The sequence below is a fragment of the Pan troglodytes genome, chromosome 1, assembly GCF_028858775.2.
Source record: "Pan troglodytes isolate AG18354 chromosome 1, NHGRI_mPanTro3-v2.0_pri, whole genome shotgun sequence".
Taxonomy (NCBI): domain Eukaryota; kingdom Metazoa; phylum Chordata; class Mammalia; order Primates; family Hominidae; genus Pan; species Pan troglodytes.
The window spans coordinates 32,915,800-32,939,625 of record NC_072398.2 but is presented as its reverse complement, the minus strand read 5'-3'; the positions used below and the strand labels follow the sequence as shown (position 1 = coordinate 32,939,625).

Sequence of the window (23,826 nt, the reverse complement as noted above, 5' to 3'; positions counted from 1 at the left end):
CCAGCTGCAAGATTCTGAACCTCCCCAAATTGCTCCTGGGGATATCACTGTTGGAAAATTTAAGATCAGTGCTTGAGATATTTTGCAGTCCCTTAACTCATGAATCAGCTATCACCACCCAGATTGATAAACTGGCTCGTCTGATCTTGTGGTCCTCACCCAGGAACTGACTCACCACAAGAGGACAGCTTTGACTCCCTAGGATTTCATGTCCGACCCAACCAATCAGCACTCCCACTTCCCAACCCCTTACCAGCCAAATTACTCTTAAAAACTCTGATCCCCAAACTCTCCAAGAGACTGATTTGAGTAATAATAAAACTCAAGTCTCCCATACAGCAGGCTCTATGTGAATTAAACTCTTTCTCTATTGCAATTCCCCTGTCTTGATAAATTGGCTCTGTCTAGGCAGTGGGCAAGGAGAACCCATTGAGTGGTTGCGGAAAACCCAGAGACCTTGTGGAAAACATATGTTTATGCATGTGGCATGAGTATATAGGAATACATGTGTGGTTTATATATCAGGTGACAATGCATTTTGAAAAAATTTAACAGTGATGGACAAAAAAAGATGCTTTAAGTTAACTAAAATACTGCTAACAGCTAACAAAAACAGTTTGTTTTCAGTGTTGGCTCAGCTTACCAGTTAACTAACATTAGTATTTAAAAAAAAAAGGGAGACTTATAGGAATGTACTTCAAAATAAGTCACTTTTAAAAGGCAAGGGTTAAAACACATGCATTCTTAAATTGGCCTTATGATGTATTTGATGAATGGGGAAATAAAGGTCCTCTCCCATCTCCCAGTGCCATCAATGCCATCTGAAGGCATTTCCTGAGAACTTACCTATACCTCTCTACTAAATATAATAAAAAATAAACAGTCTTGACGTTTACATCTCCATATCTCTAGTTATCATGGGTCAGTGTGACTTCTGTTATTCTAAGAAGATATGCATTTTGATCCTTGTCCTCAGTCCAAACTGATTAACTCAACCATTCTCATCTCTTCTGATTGTTTCATAATCAGAAAACACAGCAGTTTTGTCACTGCCTGAGAATTATTTCTCCTTTACTCTGCTGCCACATACCATGTTCTTACTCTTTCCTTTACTTTTTTAGTATAATTACTGCCTGTTCATTAAACTTCTAGGACACATAGTAGATTATTATATTTGTTTTTCAATAACTAGGGCTGAAATCTAACATCAAAGGTTAGGTAAAATTTGTGATTTAAACCTGTCTTGAAAAGAACTGGGGTTTTGTTTAGTTGTTTTGGTTTTTATTTTTTTCAAGCGCTTTCTGGCAAAATACTTGCTCCCACTCCAAGGAAAACAAATAGTGGGACACCAAGGATGTTGAAGGTCAGAATTAATATGCTTTTACTAATTAGTCTATCTGAAGAAGTTTGCCCTACTTGCACCTTCACTATAACTGCTTATAATCAGCTTTCTTTTAATGAAGTGCTTAAATGTCCCAATTCACTAAAAATAAGAAAACTAATAACAATAAGGCATAAATATTATAGAGTAAAAGAAATAAAGAATATGCTCTTAAACATATTGATTTTTGGTGGTTGCATTTCTTTTTTCATCCCTTGGTAATTAATTTCATTTCGTATTCTAAAGCATTTTAGTTCAACCATTTCTGGGAAGGTGAGTACTATGATACAAAAATGTATGACAATCATTTAGTGTCCTTGAACATCATTATTATGAAGAAACTGTATAGAGTTCTCATCTGTAAGATATTCAACATCAGTAATCACATTTCTCGTGAAGACAAATAAAAGGGAATTATATCCAGGTGCATGTGTGTGCTCATCTCCCCAGTGGTTTGCTACAAAGATCTCCCCAAAGGCAGTTCCTGATTTCTGGGCAGGGTCACCAGTAAAGGCAGTTTAAAAGGCTGGTATGATTGGCATCTGGATACTACAATAGTCAAACCTTCCCCCAAATGATCATGGACCTGTTTTCGCTAATAGGAAAAAATAAGTGACAAGGAGAAAGAGGGTCACCTTTGGAATGCCAATCTGAGCAGTATTTTACTTGCTGTTTTTACCAGGTTCCACTTGGATTACTAGCATTACAAGGAAAGAACTAAATTCTTTGTATAAATCAAGTAGATTTACTCTGCATTCCTGAAAAAAATGAACATGATTTTTTCCTCTCCAAAGGCACAATGATATCCCCTTCTAGTTGCATATGGGAGGGGAGGATCTATTTGCTATTTGAGTGTTGGAAGAAGAAAGTATTTTTAACCCCATGTAACTGGGGGACTGTTTCACCATGATTGTTTATATCATTGCCCAATTACAAGATCACGAAACTATTTTAATTTTCTGCTTTTTTTATAACATCTGATGTGACCCAATAATTGAATATCTATTTTATGTTGAACTCTGCCCATATCACTAAGTTTCTTAAATTATTAGAGAAAAGCAGTAAATTTGTATCAATCTTAAATTGTATTAATAAACAAGATATTATAGAAAACAATTTATTTTAAACTCTAGGTGTTTTTTTAACTCACAGATGCCATGATTACAGCCTGTATTTTGGATTGTGGGGCCTCCTAAACATTCTATGTCCACAGAATTGGAATTTTAGAGGTTAGAACATTGATCATGCAACAAAATCCTCAATTTAATAGATGAGCAAGATTAGACACTCAGAAAAGTAGTTTGCCCAAGTCCTCACCACTAAGTCAATTAATTTTACTATTTTCAATAGCAAAATTAAGTATCACATTTTAATATGGAATATTGCATATTACTCATGCCCTAGATATAACATTTGAGCAAACATATTTTGCATGTGTAACAGCAAATAAATTAATAGAATGCTGATTTTATAACTGCAGAATACTCTCACTTAGGAAAGCTCCTGTCTCATAGTAGGCACTTAATAAATATTTGTTAAATGAATAATAACTAATAGCTAATGTTTAATGAGTACTAAATAATCTGTGTGGTAGGCACTGTGCAAAGTTCATTAGGTGGGCTATCTACTTTAAATCCTCACCTACCTGCTAGATACCAATATTGTCAGTGGAATTATGTTAATTTTAAAGAAAAGGAAACAGAAGCACAAAAAAAGATTAAATGGGTTGTCTAATTACATTTAGCTAATAAATAATGGGGCCTGGATTTGAAAGTAATTTATCAGTTAATCTTCTTCGAAGTCCTCATAATAATATACAGAGAGTTAATTATTTTAAATTTAAACTATGATGTAAACGACTGATAATACATTCTTCCTGGAGATTAGATTTTTAAAAGAACACTTGTATCAGAAAAGAAAAGGAAGCAAAAATAGGTCTCAAAATAGCTTTATCTGGTTCTTTACTGTGCCCAAAGGTAGATATTGACAGGGTTTATTTACAGTATTAAGCTTGATAATTTACAATATTAAACAACATTTTAGGACATATATTCATATGCTTGAATTATTCTTTTTCTATTGTGTAAGATAAAAATATTTAAAGCAAATATGAAAGAGGCATAAGTTGTGTAAGAGATCCCTTTCTTGTACTACAATAATGAAATATTTCTTACTGAGACTTGCAACGTAATGTTCATGGCCATGAAATGTGTTATGAATGCGTTTATAATTCCTGTCATTGATGGGTACAATCTAACTTATCTTTTCATATATAAAATATGTATAATTATGTACATCAACCTTATATTTGTCTTTGAGTACTAATTGATATTTCTATTCAGAAGTCATTTTAGTTGAAGTTTGAGATTTTGAATTGAATAATTCAAAACAAAGGACATCTTAGTTTATCTTAAGGTTATTAACTTTTAAAATGTAATTCATCATATTAGAGATTTCAAGGATTTGCTCATTAAATTTGTCTCAGAATATAAAAACTGAATGAAATATAAAGGAATGTGAGTTGAAAGCACTGTTTTAACGCATAGCACTTCAGCCCATTTCACATAATGTTATTTATATTTTAAACATCTAGCTTCTAGTAACACTCTGGGTTTAATTGCTATTAAAAAAAAACTGATGCCTACATGTCTTTGGGGATACAAATAAATGAATAAATAATGCCAACACTACTTGCTGTTTGTGAGCTGAAACTAACTGAAAGACAAATCCAAAAAGTTTAGCAGTGTCAGATAAGGAATATTTGGGTGATAATTATTTCACCTCCTATCCCTCTTTCTTACTTTTGTATACTTCCTATTCTATCACTTCCAAAGAACAGTCTACAAAAGTTCCTTTCCACCCTGTAGCAGAGACCTTGCCTTTAAATTCGGAAGGCTCCAATTCACGTTTCCACCCTGAAATTCAATAGCTGTGGCACAATGGGCAAGTCACTCATTGGAGCCTCTTTTCCTCCTGTACTACGAGGGTAAAAAGAGCTACTTTATAGGGTTGCAGAGGGATTGAATAGGATAATATATCAGTAAGAATAATGTAAGATGCTAATTATATGCTTACCTCTCTATTTAGGAAAGATGCAAGTTTACAGAAAGTTATTGAGTTGGTTTTGAAAACCTGTCCTAGCTCATTAATTGGGTACATTTAGTTAGGCTTCGGTACAACTCAATAAAATCATTCAACCAAACCTGGCAAGTCAACCAAAGGATCAAACCAATAACTTAGTATATACATGGTTATATTAAAAGTTAAAGGGGTCTTAAAAGTAAAGCCAAGCTACCATTAAAAAGGGCATCAGCAATGTCCCAGAACGTGCCTGAACACAGAAGAACTTCTCATTCTCCAGGAATCACCAAAGCTCCAGGGAGTAGTTCAAGCCAAAATTGTGATCTCCCTGCCTTGTCCTTCAAATGGTGTGTACTCCAAGCACATTTTCTGGGCAGCTGGAGGCTTTGTTATAGACAGAAGGATCCTGCTTAGTGAGGCCAGTGTTTACAGCCTAACTTTTTTAAAGAGGAATTTGGAAAACTTCCCAGACACTGCATCTGCCCCTAGCCCTTGCACCTCAGAGTATAAGGCCGGCAAGGGAGATAGCGAGGATGACTAAATTTATTAACGGTGGACGGGCCACTCTATCTTTCACTGCAACAACAGTAGGTGATCCCATCAAAAATCTGTCTGCTAGCTAGCCTGCAAATCCAAGCTGACATCCTTGCAGCAGCTATGCCCAGCTGAATGGAAACGGATGCTATTTCTTGGAAGAAACACATCTCAAGCCAAATATTGGACCAGGGAGGTAGTTTCCATTTTCATTTGAGAAAAGAGTTTTACTATTATTCATGTATTCCTTTTCCTTACCTTTTTTTTCTTTTCTTTTTTGCCATTTTAAGAATATAAAGCAGAAGTTGAGCATTTTTAGCTCAATGGTTCAATTTCTAATACTCTGCAATGATTTTGATGTACTGGGAGAGTAGTTAATCATGCATTAATCTCAATATATCTCAGTTAGAATATAATCATGATTCATTACCAAGGTGCATCAGCAGCCAGTCTCAATGAAAAGCAAACTATTTACTATTTTAAGTAAAAATAAAACAATACAAATTTTTATAGCTCGAATTCCATTTCATTGTCTTCACATATGCAATATTTTAAAGACTAGCTATTTGCTCCAAAATGACTTTCTCATGGATGATTAAATGAACATCTTTATGAGTTTACAGAATAATATATATCTTATACTTTGTAAATTTTTTTAAAAATTGGAAAAATGATGTACCATAAATAGAGTTTTTTTACAGATATACTGAAATCATGCTATTAGAAGCTGTAAGTCACAGAGGTCATGGGACTTCCAAAATATCGCGGTACTAGTAAGGCCAGGAGGAGGGTAAGGCCAGTGAGGCAGGATTGTGCTGGTACAGAGTTCAATCTGTCTTTATTTAAGCTTTTGATAATATTTTTATAGTGCTTTCACATTGATTTTCATTTTTAAAAATATTGCATTAAAATTTACATTAACACTGAGTTTTTTAGTGTCTTTAAATTTTGTGACCGAAACAAGAGCCTCACTTGCTTTACCATAGTCCTGGCTTAGAGAAGTTATCTTATCCCTGGGATTAGTTTTCCCCACAATGTTCTTCATAGAACATGAGATATTAAGTTGTCACAGTGAAAAAAAGAAGAAGGAAACAGCAAGAGAAAGAAAAAGAAAACATTACATCAAATATCTGTTAGGCATGATTAGCTAAGCAAAGTTGAATAGCTTTCTTACAATGCTTTTTGGAGTTTCAGTAACGGGGTGCATACTGAGAATCTCCAATAGCATGAGGGCATTTTGCAAACTCATTTGCTCAGAGAACACAGTGAATAATATTTCAAGAAACAAGTCCTGGCACATACTTCACAAAAAGACAAATACAAAGCACATACTTTGATCCAATAAGGCTGCTTCTTCATCTTCATCTTTTATTTTTCCTTTCCTTCACTTACCTGACTTTTTCCCCCAGAATTCTAAAAAGATGGACATGCTGAAACAATCAGGCAAAAGCTATCAAAGGGCTGAATTAGTATTTCTCTAAGTAGGTATAATAAAAATTCATTGTAAAGGGATATGAAAATAATAGAAAACATTTTGGAGCTTCGTGTCTCCTAAATAAAGCAATGTCAAACACACTTACCAGTAAAGTCTGTATTGACTGGGTGAGTGGAGCTGGGAAATTTACAATACCCATTTCCTATGAAACGGATTCCTTTCATCATCGTGGTCATCAGAGCTGGTAGAGATGACTCTCTCCTTTCCAGCTGATATATAGGAGAGGGTCCATTCAGTTCTTCAGGTGGAAACCACCTAAGATGGATTGTTGTGCTGTTGATTCCTTTAACCAGAGGTGGCCTCAGTTGTGCTGGTGCTAAATATTAGAAAACACCTGTTACATTCAAGAATTTGGTTTCTGTCTCTAGACACACATATTCACATATATGTATATATGTATTTGTATATATCACACTTCAAATCAAATCAGTTGTGGTTTCAAGTATCTGTATGGTTCTAGGAACTGAAAACACAATACAGAGTTTATCTTAAATGCAGTGAAACAAAATTTAAATGGCCAACATACTACACACAAACTTTCAAATTAAATTTTTTCTTGAAGATAACTTCTCTATTCTTTTTAGCTAAATAATAGATCTTATATATTATAGTAGCTGCTGTACTCTGGGTGGTGCCCCAACCACAGTCCCTCTACCAAGCAGGTACCCCAGTGGCCCAGTTTCTGTGCCCGTTGGTTTCTGATGGCTCATGGCTGCCCCCTTCTGTGTAGAACTTCCCTTGGCTGAGTAAGAGCTGACTCACCCAGGAGCCACAGGATCCCGCAGTGAAACCTACAGCCAACGACTAGCACTAAACCCATAGGGCAGAGCCCCTTGCCTTAAAGTGGCATCAACTCCGTGCTGTAATTTACATGGGCCAAGCATAATCCATGCCAACCAATGGGTAATGCAGGAATATTAACACGAGTTTGCCAAAACTTTGTGCTTGTGTAAAAATACGTCAGAAAGTCATTTTTAAAAAGACTTTTATTATTTTTATTTTTGATTGCTCCTGTGGAGCACGGCTACACCATAGGCAATGTGTCAGGGTAAACTTTTTTTTTTTCTCTTTTTTAGAGCTGGAGTCTCACATTGTTGCCCAGGCTGGAGTGCAGTGGCTATGCACAGGCATAATGATAGCTCACTACAGCCTGGAACTCCTGGGCTCAAGCAATCTTCCTGTCTCAGCCTCCCAAGTAGCTGGGACTACAGACAGGTGCCACTACACCCAGTAGACTTAATTTTTAAGAGAAGTTTTATGTTCATAGAAAAATTGAGAAGAAGGTACAGAGTTCTACCATATCTCCCCACCCATGCACAGTCTCTTCCAATATCAACATCCGGCACCCAAATGGTTCATTTGCTACAGTAGATAAATCTGCATTGACACATCATTTTCATTCAAAGTACATAGTTTCCACTGGGGCTCACACGTGGTGTTTACATTCTCTGGGTTTGGACAAATGTATGATGGCATGAATCCATCATTATGCTATTACACAGAAAATTTTCCCTACCCAAAACATCCTCTGTGCCCTGCCTATTCATCTCTCCTTCCCCCCACACCCCAGGTAACTACTCATCTCCATAGTTTTGCCTTTTCCAGAATGTCATATAGTTGGAATCATACAGCATGTAGCCTTTGTAGACTGACTTCTTTCACTGAGTAATATGCATTTAAGTTTCCTTCATGTCTTTTCATCATTTGCTAGCTCATTTAATGCTAAATAACATTCCCTTGTCTGGATGTGGCATAGTTTATCACAGTTTATTTATTCATTTATCTACTGATGAATATCCTGGTTGTTTCCAAGTTTTGGCAATTGTGAATAAAGCTGCTATGATGTGCATATATATGTGTACATCTAATTATATATCAGGGTTTTGTGTTTTTAACTCCGTTGAGTAAATACCAAGAAGTGCAATTGCTGTATCATATGGTAAGAGCATGTTTGGTTTTCAAGACACTGCCAAACTGTCTTCCAAAGTGGCTGTACCATTTTGCATTCCCACTGGCAATGAATGAGCATTCCTTCTACTGTACAGCCTCATCAGCATTTGGTGTTGTCAGTGTTCCAGATTTTGGCCATTCTAATGGGTGTGTAGTGGTATCTTATTTTAATTTGCTTTTCCCTTTATGACATATGATATAGAACATTTTTCATATGTGTATTTGCCATCTGTATATCTTCTTTGGTCAAAAAGCTCCTTTTATACGCAATTTTCTATTTTTAAAGCTTAAAAACTGATCTAAATGAAAGCAAACAAGCAATAACACTCTGAATGTTAAACAGAGCATCAGCACAAAATAACAAGCCTGTGAGTTCAGCAGTTTACACACAACAGTCCAGGCAACTAACTTTGGTCAGCCTCTTGGTCCTAGAGAGCACCCTGGCCCTGAAGTGACCCCACCACCAGCAGTGGGCTTAGCCTTGGAGCAGTAGTGGCCTCATGCCCTTGCATACATTGGGACCTTGTCATCCTTTCAGGTGGTGGGACACTGGCAATTCTTTGAAGGTTCCTGGGAAACCCTAGGAGTCACGGAGATTAAGGTTTTCCCTACAACTTACTCATTCAGATTAACAGCTGATTTATTGAAAATGAAGGTTTGTTTTGGTTTGATTTTTTTTTTTCCCCTTAAACAGTGGAGTTTGTGAGCTGAGATTCATTCCCCCTTTAAGTATGTCTGCTGGATTTGAGAGGTGAATGTGGAGAAAGGAACAAATGTCATAATCACCGAGCCTATTTATTAAGGGCCCAAACTACGTCTGTGGACTTTTAATTTACACCTGTGTTAACACAGCCATACACAGACGCAAAGTCATTGCCTGTTTCAATAAATATAAATCAAAATGATGTGGATATAAGAATTGAAGCCCTTAAACCATGAAAGGAAATTCACCGTAAAGCAGCTTAGAACAATTAGTATTTGTTACTTTTTAGACCTTCGGCCAGCTTTTCAAAAAGAAACAATTCATTTTGGTTCTATTTTAACTTTTAGTAAAAAAGAAAAGGCACTGAGCAAAAAGTTCATCAAGTTAGAAGGATAATTAACAATTCTGGTTATTTTCTGCCACTGCAGCCCATGTGATATTTTATTTTTATATATGTATGAATCTGTGAATTATATGCATAATTTCTCTTAGCATTTTTTTCTTCTAAAAATCAGTTAAATGGTAGGTTCTCAAAGATTTCATTCTACAAGTTATGATCTCACTTCAAAATAATCCAAAACAAAATAAAAGGCTAAGCCATTCAGAAATTTCTTCACCCAGAGTCTCTCTTCAGAGTTTAGAGTTACATATTTGTATTAAGATTTTAGCAGGCCATTCTTGGCTATAATCTCAACTGGGAAAGGAAAGCTGCCAAAGATTTTTTAGTCCTGGGCTCAGGGAAGCAATGGAGAACCAATTACATAATGTTTAAATTGAAATTTGCTAGATTCCCTACGGTTTTGGGACACAGAAACCTGAACTTTTTAGTTTCATAAACTACTAGCCTAGTAATATCCAATAGCCAAAAACTACTTTACCACTACTGTCCAATAGAACTTTCTCCAATGAAGGAAATGCTCTAGGACTGTAGTGTTTAATACGGTAACCACTAGCCTTATAATAAGACTATTGAGCACTTGAAATGCAGCTAGTGAGAATGAGAAACTGAATTTCAAATTTCTTAATTTTAATTAACTGTATTTTGAATTTAAATAGCCACATATGATTCATGACTACCATACTGGACACCAAAGATGTAGACAGAGAATCACAAATTATACATATGTGGTGTGTTGAGGATAGGATTTCCATTCTAACTAAATGTTGAGAAGAAGTATGAATACGCCTCCTATACTTCTTAAAAGCTGAAGAGTTTCATTGCTGTTTGAAAGCAGCCTTTCTCCAGGTCCCATTTGTTTGAAAGTTGATACATCTCTACTTTACTCCAACCACTCAACTCAATGGAGATAATGTTGAAGCTCAGCACCACCACAGAAATCAGATTCCTTCCCCCATTAGTAGCATAATCCAAAAATTACGTCTTAAACAGGAATATAGATTAAGAGTAATAGGAAACAAAATTAAACAAAAGGAATTCTGGCAACTCCGTCGTTTTTGTGTAATAATTATTGAAAATTCGAGCACACTTTTTTTTTTAATTTGGCAAAGTGATTCTAATCAATAGGGAAATTCTTGAGAGTCCATTAAAGTTAATGTTTACCATTTAAACTTTAAGTAGTAGAGCACTTCTTGATTCCCAGAGGAATTATTCCACCTAGCAATGGGACTGTCCTTTAGAAGTCAATTCCTGAGAATGAATAGAACTAGAGTACATTTTTTATTCTCTTGCTTAAAAGAAAAACAAAACAAAAAACATTCCAGTAGGTGTGTTTTACAGTTTCACATGGAGGAGTCAACTAAGCCTGTTTGAAAGGGTGAACATCCTACTGAGTTATTCTTTTCAGAGTTCTTCTAAGGCTGGAAGGGGGAATTAAGTGAAATTGTCAATCAATTAAACTAGACTGGTCTCACATACACACAAGTAGAATAAGAAGAAAAATAGATACTCCTGAACCATTAAACACACACACATACATGCACATAGAATCACCAAGAGATTGGGGTAATGATGAATTATTCATCAGATTTTCAAGGAAAAGGAACTATAGGTAAAAGTAGATATGACTTTTAAAGATTTGTTAATTTACAAAACAGTTCGTTAAGAGACAACACTGAATAATGAAAGGGATTTGGTAGACTTTTAAAAATTATATTTCACTTTTTAATGTCTAAATCTGTGTGATCTTAGAAAAATCCCTTAACACTTATATCTGCTTCCACTTTCCCATCTGCAACATGAGGATACATTTTCAGTGACATACATTGACAACAATTGCTTCTACAACAATATACATATTTGCTTTATGTTTTACAAAACAAGTTTCTATACAAATATAAGGTGCTATCATTACAAGAACAAATCTTTCAAATTATGTATGATTAAGGAATACAATTCATCTATATTCAAAATCTATCTGTATTTACATAGAAAATTGTCTTGTAAATGTAAAGTTTAAAATGAATCTTCATATTCATTATTTCTAAGAATAACATACAAAGTTTAAAATGAATGTTCATTATCCATCATTTCTAAGAATAAAATGTCTATTTGAATAAAAGTACAAAATTCTTGTACTTTTAAAATAGCACTTGTATTTTTTATTAGGGGTAAGCTAAATTCTTGTCTATCTATTCGATGTATAGATATTCTTTTATAAAATGTTATAATATGCATTCTTTATGCAGCATTTATTACTTTATAACATAATTAGTAGTATATCCAAATGAATACATTTAGACTTGCAAAATTTATGTAGTGTAGCATTTTGAGCACCGTAGGATGAGAACTAAAAGCTGAACAAAGCTCTTTCTGAGGTACTGGTCTTTAAAATGGAATCTGTTCATTTGTTTTTAAGGAATCTGTTCATTTTTTGCCTATGAAGACTGTATGGCTGTGTCAATATGTTAAAGCATCATCAGCTTTCTATGATGACGACAAGAATTTAAGAATAAACAATTTTTCTATGTTTCAGGGGTGGGTGGGGAGCAGACTACATAAGACATTCTTAATAAGCACCCTGTCAATAGAAAATGATTTTGACTTTTTCGCAGAAATGCAAAACTATGCCAGGAAATACAATTTGCCAAACACTGCTAGGCCAAAACACTTGCAAAAGGGCACTGGACCAGGACGCAAACAAGAAGTCCAGGTCATGAGCCCTGATTTCTCTGTTGCAGAGAGACTGCTGCAGAATCAGCTGCTCACCAATCAGTGTCTTAAAGAGGAAAAGTTTTCCTCCGAAACTCTCAGGGATGACTCAACATCATCTTGTTGACTGTCTATTATCTGACCAGGGAAGAAAGAATAAAATATATTTTGCCACTTTCTTCTTTGTTGACAAGTCACCTTCAGGAGAGGATATTACTAGAAGATCTGGAAAGGAGAAAATGTAGGCTCTAGATTGGCTCTTTAAGACCCTGATTATGGAACATTGGTTAATCCATTATTAGGTCTCTCTATTCTTCGGTTACTTCAATTGTTAGAGTGACAGGCTTGATTATGTCTAGGACCTCTTCCAGTTTCAAAATTCTTTGATTGAATAATTTAACAGAGTACTTCTAAGTTCATAAGCCACGAATGGGTACCAGACATCCTGATCCCCTTTGCTCCTGGGAAGCCAGCAGGAGCCCCTCTGGTTTATCCCCTTCAGCTATCAGCCACCTTGTTCCTTTACCTTAGCATGGCATACAAATATGATTTGTCTATGTGTTCTGTGACATAAAGAAAACCCTGCTTTTAGAGAAGTTCAGTGAACATGGTGAACAAACACTACCTTAACCAGTTATTGTTCTGGCGATCACAATAATTTGCACAAAACTACCATCCTACACATGAAGAGAGAAGAGGATCCATTATTTCTAAACTGCACATATAGCAGCAATGATGACAGCAACCACCGTTCCCTAAAGTCCACCACTAATAAAAGGTAGTTGCTCGGACTGTAATTATGGCATCCTTGCTACCCAAACTTGAAGCTTTTATGGGGCTTATGCAATTAACTACTTAAATGCATCGTAACACTTGCTTCTCTGACAGCAAAGTATCGATTTCTTCATCATTTTCAAGTCTCCTCCAGCACAAATAAATGTACTACAGTTACAGTTAATGCACTGTGTACATGCATTAAATGCTGGTGTGACACAATTTATTATTTTGTGATATATAGAATAGAAGTCTGGCTTCTCAGAAAGTAGCGTCACTGATCTAACATCAGTATGGAAACTACCATTGTCCTTGATCCTCCAAATTCTCTAACTTCCAAAAGCTAAAGACCTATTTTAATAGGATACTTAGGCTTTAAATTAAAAGGTGGGGGCACTGAATGTAAATTTTTTATATATGTCAATGTGGGAGAAAATTTAAAATAGTCTAACAGAGAAGAAAGATACAGTTTGTATTTTCCTAAAGGTGTCACTGTGGGACCTATAGCAACTTTGTTCAGATGATTTTTTGCCTATTTAATTTCTTTCCTTGCAGTTTTTTAGGGCGTATCTGTCAAAATATTTTGCATAGTAGGGTCTCTCTGATTCAGTCAATTTTTACATAGCTTGGTTGTGTTGTTTTAATGACTTATAGGATACATAGTATATTATGAAGCTATAATTGTGTATTGAAAGTGTGATTTCTACATGCCATTTTCATATGCCAAAAAGGCCAGTAGAGCCCCTGATAAAGTCACATATCTAAATATAGACCTGGCCACAGAGGTCATCACATAGTTCAAAATCAAGCCTTTTCCTTGGATACAACTACACACTACAAATTAAAGTTGGTGAGTAAAAAGCAGTTAATTTTGTTTTGTTAGAAATAATATCATTTTAGTTTTAGCATCTAAGACAGATGCCAGCATTTCACTCTGAACAGATGGTAATTCCATCTAATAGTGCATCTCTGTATTAGTAAGGTCTGTGGTGTATACAAACAGTAATAAACACTAGGTAAGGATCAAAATAAATTTTAATTGTTGACATTAAATTCTGGCAGCCACAGTTCTAAGGCTGCAATATTCCTTTTTCAAGTCTGTCAGATTTACTAATGCAGCAAAAGCTTTTCCAAAAGCTGCCAGATCCCAGTTCCAATAAAAACATGTTTGCACACTACCAGTTACCAGTCTTCAACCAGGGTACCTGTTTGCAGATACTGAAATAATTCTTCAAGAATTACTTGGAATTGGTGCTACCGTCTATGTGATGACCAGCCAGCGCTTCTTTTCACATGCCCCTGAAGGACTGAGCATTTAATTAAGAAGTTAGTATAAAATGTTACATCCAATTGTTACCTTAGGGGTCATGGTATTATTTATCACAGCCACTTTCTTACCCTGCTAAGCAGGGATCTCTCATCCAACTCATTTTCTTCAATTTACAAAGCTGGGCATTCCTGAACTTCTCTGAAAGTGACATCATCCTTTCATTTGTTTGTTTTGCCCCAGCCTGAAGGATTTCCCTGACAATCACAGCAATCATCAGCTGCGCTTTTCTATAGGCTTGCTGTGGATCGAGTGTGCCAACAAGCACCGATTTGGTTCTCATAATGCCTCCAGCGATCTGGTATTACAAGGAGTAGCCCCTATTTATTTTGAGAAACTGCCATGTTAAAGAAAAAAAAAAGCATTTAAAAAAAGCAGTTTGGCATTCAGAAGACTGTTCAATAACAAACATGCTTTGCAATCATATTTCTTTAAAAAATGGATGCATTTTTTTTAATCATGAAAAATATATTGCTTCCACCATATGGGACAACCTACGACTCACCAACCGATTTAAGATGCGGCATATTGAGCTGACCATATGTTACAGTGCTGTTGAATGGCTGAGTGATTCATGCCCGTCACATTCTAGTATATCAATTAAAGCTCCTTGAAGTCTGCATGATTTGTGTCTCTGTTATTAAACCCTGCTAATTCATCCCACTTACACATCTGTTATAAATCTCTAGGAGTGCTGCATGATTCATGGCAATCTGTGAGCATGCTACAGCAAATTCTTCTCCTTGTAATTAACAGTAAATTGTTTTACTGCCATGCAATGAATTTTTCAGTTATATTGCAAATGAACTCCTAAATGTGCGGTTCTTTCCTAAGAACTGACTTATATCATTAGGCAATTAAAAAGTATTGCTTTGAACCAAAAGCTTTTAATCAAGAGAAATATAACTTAAACATTGCTTAAGAGCCATGGAAATTTGACATGTTGGTTACAAGTGTAAAATAATTTCTGTTGAAAGAGCAAAACAAACAAACAAAAAACCTTCAGTGTACTCAGGATTTCACTGATGCTAAGACACACCAACTGCTGCCTGAAAACAATTGGTGGGACAAGTTTTGCACAGATACTGTTTATCTTAGAAGTTACTTAAGTCATCTGTCATTACCAAATTTCTCAGACTACTTTACACTTCCTTAATTGTAAAATGGTGCCTTTATTCTTGAAATAAATAATTGGATAATTAGCCAAGTTGAATCATCAGAGGATTCCAATGCTGTTCAAGTGTTCTTGTCAAAGGTGAAGCATATTCATTTCAGCTCGCCTCTGCAGCTCTTCGAAGAGGCTTTGATTTTTTTTTCCCCACTTTCTTGGCAGCAGCCTCAGATTCATGAGTCCATACATCAAGTCAGTAGTTTAACAACAAATGGAATTAAATTCAAAGAAGGGAAACTAATTGAAGGACAGCAACAAAAGTGTTTGGTAATGTGCTTTTTAATATGGCATGCCACATTTGCATGATAATTTTTCCTTTTTAGCATGGAGCAGAAAGTGACTAGCTTAATGAGGGATTATTGAAGACAGAAATGAACAAAATGCATTCATAACTAAGAACAAAGATTGTATTATGAAACAAAAACAGGCAACCTCAGAGAAGTAACTGGGTGATTGGTTTATGCATTATGAATAAAAAGGTAGAAAAATATTTATATTAGTATTCACTAATGACTATATATACAAGATTGTTGTAATTAAAATTATAAATTAACATATTAAGAGTGCTTGTTTAATCACTCTGGCTCCTATTCACAAGGAAAAGACTTATGTACCCGAATGCAAAACAATGTGTGTTTTCAACCCAGCAACAAACAGCCTATACATTTTACTTTGCATTCAGAAAGAAAATTTAATGCACACTAATTACTTGCTTTATGCGAGATGGGCACTTCTAAGCTTGTAATATGGAGGTCAATTTATGACAGGCAAGGGAAATATCACATTGTCCCTTCAGGAATGGATCTCCAAAAGTAATTTCTCACAAGAAGCGTTTAAACTAAACTCAATTTGCAATGGGTGGAAATGCACAAATTTCTCGGATTAAAAGGAGAATCCTAAAGAAAAGTGTAACAAGGATTTTAAGAGGGCCCAGTTCATCAACTCATTACCTTCATACACCCAGAAGCAACTCCAAAGCCATTAATAACACTGCTTGAAGATTTTGCAATGGAGAGAGATGCAGCTGCTCCTGAGAGAACACCTCTCTCAAATCAGTTCTCAGACTTTGTCACAGGCATTGAAACTAAAGAAGCAGCAGTGCAATACTCTGGATGAAATGTACCCATTCTAATCATATATTTAATTGAAAAAATGTTTAAAACAAGAGAGAGCCAATTATAATTCTCAAGCTTTTTAATGAAACAGCAAGATAAATCTTCACAAGTATCTTTCTGATTTTTGAGACCGAGATTTAAGGAGGCAACATATCTTTTCATGATTCAAATGCTTCCAAAAGGCTAATTACTACTTCTAATTTGTGGTGCTCTTTTTCAAAATTTTTGAATGGTCACTCGTTTCCATTGATCTCTGATAATGAGCTCATATGAGCTATTAGACATAAGAGTTAAATTTCCCACAAATCCATTGGAATTCATTGGAATAATATATACTCTCCAAATTGCAATGTTAATAGTAGAAAAAACAGAGCAGGATGAACAGCAAAGTTGCAAGTCAACTTTTATTACTCTCCTATAGCAAAATTGTTGACCATTCAAAAGAACTGGCTTTATTATAGGTCTGCAGTGTATTTCTATGATTTAATGTCTATACGTTCTATTCAGATGTTTTGTTTTGGAAAAACATTTAGAAATACACATTCATCTACTGAATAAGGAAGGAGGCAAAAAGGATGATGGATTTATAATTTTTTCCTGGTATTCAAATAAAAGCAAATAAGTTTATTTTCACTGATCTGAACAACCCTAAAAATGATGTATTTTATAATAAACCCAACTGTAAGTAAAATTATTTTTCCATACTTTTGTCATATAAGAGACTTTCTTTTTCTGCTGGGCAGGTGAAGAATCAGATAGTTCTAACAAAATATATTAAGGAATTAGAAAATAAACATTTTTTCCAGAAAAAAACACTAAAATAAATTTTTCTTTAGAAAAGAAAGGATTTTATATGGAAACAAAAGGTAATACAATTTTTTGAAGAATGAAAATTGGGTAGAAGAAAAATTTTAGCAAAGAATAAAAAAAAACAACCACATTTGAAATTTACCACTATATCTCCTCCTGCCGCTGCTCAATCCTTCATGTTCCAGCTTCTGCTTCAACCATGCTAATTAGGGTAATCCCCAGAGAGTCACCAGTGACCTCGCATCCATTTTAGGTCACATTTCTCTTGCTTTCCCTATACCATATGACACTGCAGACAACATTCTCCTTCTAGAATTCTCTCTTCCCTTGACTTTTCTGATACTGCTTCCTCTCAGTTCTTTTCCTAATTCTGAACATACCTCTCTTCACTTCACTCTTCCTTTCTTCTTTCTTCCCGGATAGAATATTCACTAAGGTGTTTTCTTTGGACTTCCATTTTGCATTTTCTCTGTTTTCACTAATTGATTATAACCTATAGCGTTAGCTCCCATCTATATGCAGATGAATACAAAATCTGCATCATTTTTAAGCCCCAGATTTGCAATTTCTGCTCCTGGATGGTTATAATTGGCATGGATGTGTTTCTATCAAATGATCAAATAAACTCACGAGTTTATTTCTCCCATCTGTTCTTTGTTCATCTTTCCCCTTTTATTTAATGGCACCACCATGGGCTGCAATATTTGCTATCATTGTCCATCCTTCCCACTGCTTAACTTCCAGGTCTGTCTTCCTTGAAGTCACTCCATTCCCTTCTTTCAATCTTCACTTCTACTCGTCTGATTTACTCTCTTATTGCCTTTTTAAAAAAGTCTACCAGACTCTTATTACACTCCCTCTTCTAATCTATTGTGTACTCTACCACCAGGGAAGTCTTCATAAATCTCTGCTTTCATTACATCAGTACTTGGAACAGTGCCAGCCCCTAAAACAGAAACTAGCACATTGTATGTGCTCAGTAAATATCTGCGAAAGTCTTTACCATTCTTTTATAGTTTATCTGAAATAGCCTTTAATGAGGTATCTACTCAGTCTCCCAAATCAAAATCATTTATCTCATTTTCTACCTTCCCATAGCATTTTTTTCACCTTTCTCACAGCCCTTAGCACATGTCGCCATGGTGTTAATCCTACCTGTTGGATCTCAACTCCTTAACCCAAATGCTGAGTATAATTATCTTAGAATCCTCCACAGTGCTTTAAATAGTAAGCCCTCAAGAGATGGTTCTGAATTGAGCATTCACAATAAAATGTAGTAATAATACATTTATGGCACATTATTAACTCTATATTGCAACCAACAAATGTGAAATTTGCTGTTTTTGAGCAAAGTTTTGAAATGTGCATAATAATTCTGAATGACATACTTCTTACAGAAATAATAAATAATGCTTTCAGATTTTAAGCCTTTCTAAGTTTTATTTTCACAATACAATCCTTAGTTTTAGAACTCTCCATTTTATATTTTATAAATATATATATAATGTTAGAAAATCAAAGTTGTAAAATAAACTCTCCTTGATTTTGATAACATTAGAAATTCCATAACATTTGTACTGTGACTAACAAAAGTCTTATATAATATTATGATAAAAATCATGACAATAATTTTTATTGAGAATGAACTGTGATGGGTACTGCTTTAAGTATTTTACATGTATTAACTAATTCTAATCCTCATCAGAACCCTACAAATAAGTTATGCTTATTTATAAATTGGAAAACTAAGGCACAGAGGTTAGATAATTTATATAAGGTCACACAGCTAGTCAATGGCAGAGCCCGGATTGAAACCCTGGCATTTTGGCTAACCATTTTTTTCCCCTCACATATATGAATAAACTCTTATTTTTGTAAGTCAACTAACTTTCACATCACATGACTTTTAGCGAATATAAGTTTCCAGTTCTATTTTTTAAGGATAAAAAAAATAGAGAGAGGATTCAGAGGGCTCTGACTAGTTAGTTTTACTTCACAATCCTGCCAGTGGACAGGAGTCGTTTTAATCGCCTCACCAGTAACTAAAATGAGAGCTGCACAGAGCACCCAGGTACATCATCTTTTATGCAACAGGATTTTGCCACTGCAACCAACGAGGATACTATTAGCACAGATGTTATCACTAATGCATAGGGCAGGCAGATTCCATTCTGTAGACATGTTTCCTGCTCTTCTATTCCCATCTCCATGATCCAGCTAGTTTCTAGGGATGGGCATGTCTCTCTTCAGGTTCTTTAGTTTGCTTATATCTATGAAAAGGCAGACTAGATCTCATCTACAAGAATTATACTAATAACAGCTCTAGACACTATTGCATATGAGGTTCAGATGGGAACCACCATGATATGCAGCCTAAAGGAGAAAAGACTTGGGTGGATATAATGTTATTGAAAATGTTATTGGAAGGATGATAAATTAGGTTAACGACAGCCCCCAAGGAAGTAGAATAAGAATGTTGAGTAGAAGTTACTAGGAGATATTTTTGATCAATCTAAGAAATCACATTTTAAAAGAGGTATCTAAAGATGGTATAGCTTTGTCTGAGACGTAGTAGTTTCCGTAACACTGAAGGTATCAGACATGGGTTAGATGAACACTTGGGGGAATATTACAAAGAATATATTGATACTGGCTATATAGTAACACTAGATTATTTTTACATGTTTTGCAACCCTGAGAGGATGTGATTCCAGTTTTGCACAGCCACGTGCTTGGGATCCCTATGTCCCCTACTATAACACACCCAGTCTTCACCCTCCGTTGTCTCCATTTTTACTTTCTCCAACTTGTAAGACTGATTCTTATTTTAATTTTTGTCTTCTAGTCTGAAATTGTATCATTTAAAGGAGATAGAGTCCTCCTCTGCTGTCCATATTCAGCATTCAGTAAACCTTTAATAATACAGTATACAAAAACAGACAGTTTTATAGGAGAAGAGTGTTTTGTACAAGCTAGGTACTCCATCAATGTATTCATGCATCTGAAATGCACATCTATAAAATACATAAAAATACAAAGTGTTCAGTTATAAATTTAGTAAACCACAATTTCGTAGAATTTCAGAGTTGTTTGCATTAATGAAAATTTTGAAAAAAATAAATTACTTGGATAAGATCATTTGAGCTAAGCAATTTTTTCCAGAACCAGGAAAAAAACCCTACATAATTGGACCTATTAATAATAGGATGAAGGGATTTGGGGAGGAGGTCTAGGAAATGTTTCTACAGGATGTATTTTCGTAATATCTGTAATTCATCCAGAGTGTCTTAACCTCCTTACACATGGACATTTCTTTAAAGATAACCAGGAAACTAAGCTTTTATCTAGAATCAGAAAAACACTGATTTGAAAATATATTAATGCTAAATAATTGGGTTTTATAAGTCTTACTAATACATGTAATCAGGTTTGTGTGAATCCAGTTAGTCCTGAATGAAGCAAGCACAAATTATACAAACCATTTCTACTAAGATTATACTTAATAACAATTCTTTTATTTAAATTTTATTAACTTAAGAGCTTCTTCTTAATAAAACAATAGATAAACATTTACCTATTTCATGAAAGCCAAATATAACACCAGGCCACACAGTAATTTCTAGATGTTCCCATGGATCAGGAGTGAGTAGACCCAAGCCTACAAAAAATGTCTGGACTGAGGGAAGAGGTATCCTAACGTCCTCATAAGAAGCTTCCTGATTGTTTCTCACAATTGTCAGGACACTGCTAGGACACAGGTTGGTAGTTAAGCCCTGGAGTCACGCTACAACTAATTACATTTCTATATATTTCTAGTTCTATATATTTGTATATGTTTCTAGTTGTATATTCTATATATTTCTATATATTTCTAGTTGTAGAGTGGAGTCACTCTACCACTAATTATATTTCTTATTATGACACAGCTGTAACTCATAGCTCCTAGGTACCTCTTAAAGTTACGTTTTGGTTGTTGTTGTTTAAAACTGTCAAGGTAAGAAGCAATCAGGGTTAGTGAGGGAGGAGAAGACAAATATAAAGTCTCAAGTAGAGAAGGTGTTGAATATTATAAGTTTTTTTCTTGATAGGCAACACATTTTTCATATCCATTAAAACTTGCTTACCTGCTGCTAAAGTCTGTCCTGCTCCCGAAGCACTGGTCACACAACCAACTGAATTGCAGAGAGTAATAGTAAACTCATATATCCTATAAGGTTTCAGTCCTTCTACAGTGTAAGATAGTTCTTGGGATTTAGCAGTGTGCAACAGCTTCAAGGCAAAAAAAAGAAAGAAAGAAGGATAATAGGTAATCAGTGTGAAAATATAACCTTGGCAGTCAAAGTTCCATGAATTCAGACAGAGGGAATTATTGCCAACCACCATTAGGAAAAGGGTTTTTTTTTTTTTTTTTTTTTTTTGAAGAGTCTCGACAAGCCAGGATTTAATTGATTATTGTACAATCACACTGTTTTATGAGGTAATAATCCAGTTCCTGAGTGGATAAATGAGAAAACCAAGTTATTGCCTCATAAAGCAGCATGGTGGTATGGTTATTGTCACCAATGGTAGAGATAAAGATGGTGACATTGTCATTGTTATCATGATAAAGTCCAAACAAAGCCATGGGACTTGGCCAAAAGTAACCCAGAGCAGTAATACCCAAGCTATTTGATGGTGCTAGGACAGAAAGAAATGCCGTTGCTATGTTAAATCAATACTATCATTTTCTTTATGAAAAAAAGTCACAGAAGAAAAAGGGGAAAAAATTAAACATTAAGCATATTACTGAGCATCCACGTTAAGTCAATTCTCAATCATCTTTCTTATATAAACAAACATATAAAGATGAGATCAAACAGTTATGTTATTTGAAATATTATCTTTATCATATAATTTCAAATGAAAATAGCAGATTTGAGCAAAGAAGACTGACAGGAAACTCACAGTCCATAAATAAATTATTAAACAATTAACATTGAGAGTTGGTTCTGTCATTATAATTTGAAGTGATCAAAAGCAACCATGTAAATTTGTTTAGGTTGTAGGTACAAAGGCCACTAGAAATTATATTCAGAAAATAAAAGTCATTAAAACAGAGAGTATGACAGTAACTATGAGTACAAAACTAATTTTCTTAGGGCTACTGATACATAATCATATAAAATAATCTTCCATAAATATAAATACAGATAAATGTAAAGTTCAGTAACATTTGGAGTAGTTTTCTAGAGACTTTCTCTTTAGGGGTAAAATAAAATTCATTTGGAATATTTGCCTAGGTGTTGACTTTAAAATTTCGTAAGTTACATGAGTCGTTCTAAAAAGCAGTGAGATTGGAATGTAGAATACAGTGTTTCAATAACATTCAGAAATAAAGGTGGTTTTAAAGATTCTAAAACTCTAGGAATAATTTAAATTTAAAACTTTAAAACCATTTCCTTGCAATTACATTTTGAAATAAGAAAAACATCAAATACCAAGTAATTCTTTATTTTTCTAATTTTAAAATCATTATTGATGTAATGAAGATACAAACTTTTCTGTGAAATGTGATTTAAAATTTTCTAAGTAAAATAAACCTTGAACTGAGTTAAACTTATGAATATTGCTGTAATATTCATCCCTTTTAGAATAATCCTGGTAGAATTCAATGTAAATTTTTAGAAAATGGTATTGTTTTTAGGATAAAGTACATGAAGCTATTTCTTATTTAATTTAGGAAGTACAATTATTTTTTAAACAAAATATTCTTTGTAGCAAGAACCCACGATGAAATAAAACAAGAAAGAAGAAATCTACACTAATATTTATTTTGAAAAGGCTTTTCCTTCTCTACAGATGATTATTATAAATTACATTATTTTAAAAATACATTATTGGCCCCAGAACTTGCAGCATAAAATTATCACTTGGATAGACTTTGTCTTTATCATGTACATAGAGTCAATTTATAAGTCTTATAAAATCTATCTAACTGAAAGTTTTTCATGAAATAAGTCTTCAAAGGGGTAGCAAAATTCTACAGCAGCTTGATCCCCCACAAAGAATCCTACATCATCATCACTTTTACGTATCCCCCCGTCTCATTCTTAGGCAAAGGTTTCTTACTAGTTATTTTTATAGTAGATTTTCCCCGGGAATTTTGGCTATTTATTTACAAAGATTATAACAAGACATACTCAGGTCAGTTCAGATACAAATTTAATCATTGAGAAGGTAAAAAATTGGACTTTGTTCTGCTACTTTTGATTTCATTTCCTTGAACAGAGAATATTTGCACTGGAGAGAGAGTTCAAAAGAGAATAAGGTAGGCCCAGTGCAGTGGCTCATGCCTGTAATCCCAGTATTTTGGGAGACCGAGGCGGGTGGATCACTT

At 34.6% G+C, this 23,826-nt stretch overlaps 1 protein-coding gene across 1 annotated transcript in view; it reads right to left on the bottom strand.

Annotated features, from left to right (window-relative positions):
• Positions 1 to 23,826, bottom strand: part of USH2A (usherin) — a 798,713-nt gene that overhangs the window by 545,117 nt on the left and 229,770 nt on the right. The window contains exons 19-20 of the mRNA XM_016938662.4: positions 21,575 to 21,719; positions 6,577 to 6,807 (exon numbers count right to left, since the gene is read on the bottom strand). Of these exons, the coding sequence (XP_016794151.3) occupies positions 6,577 to 6,807; positions 21,575 to 21,719 (376 nt within the window). The remainder of the gene's footprint in view (positions 1 to 6,576; positions 6,808 to 21,574; positions 21,720 to 23,826) is intronic.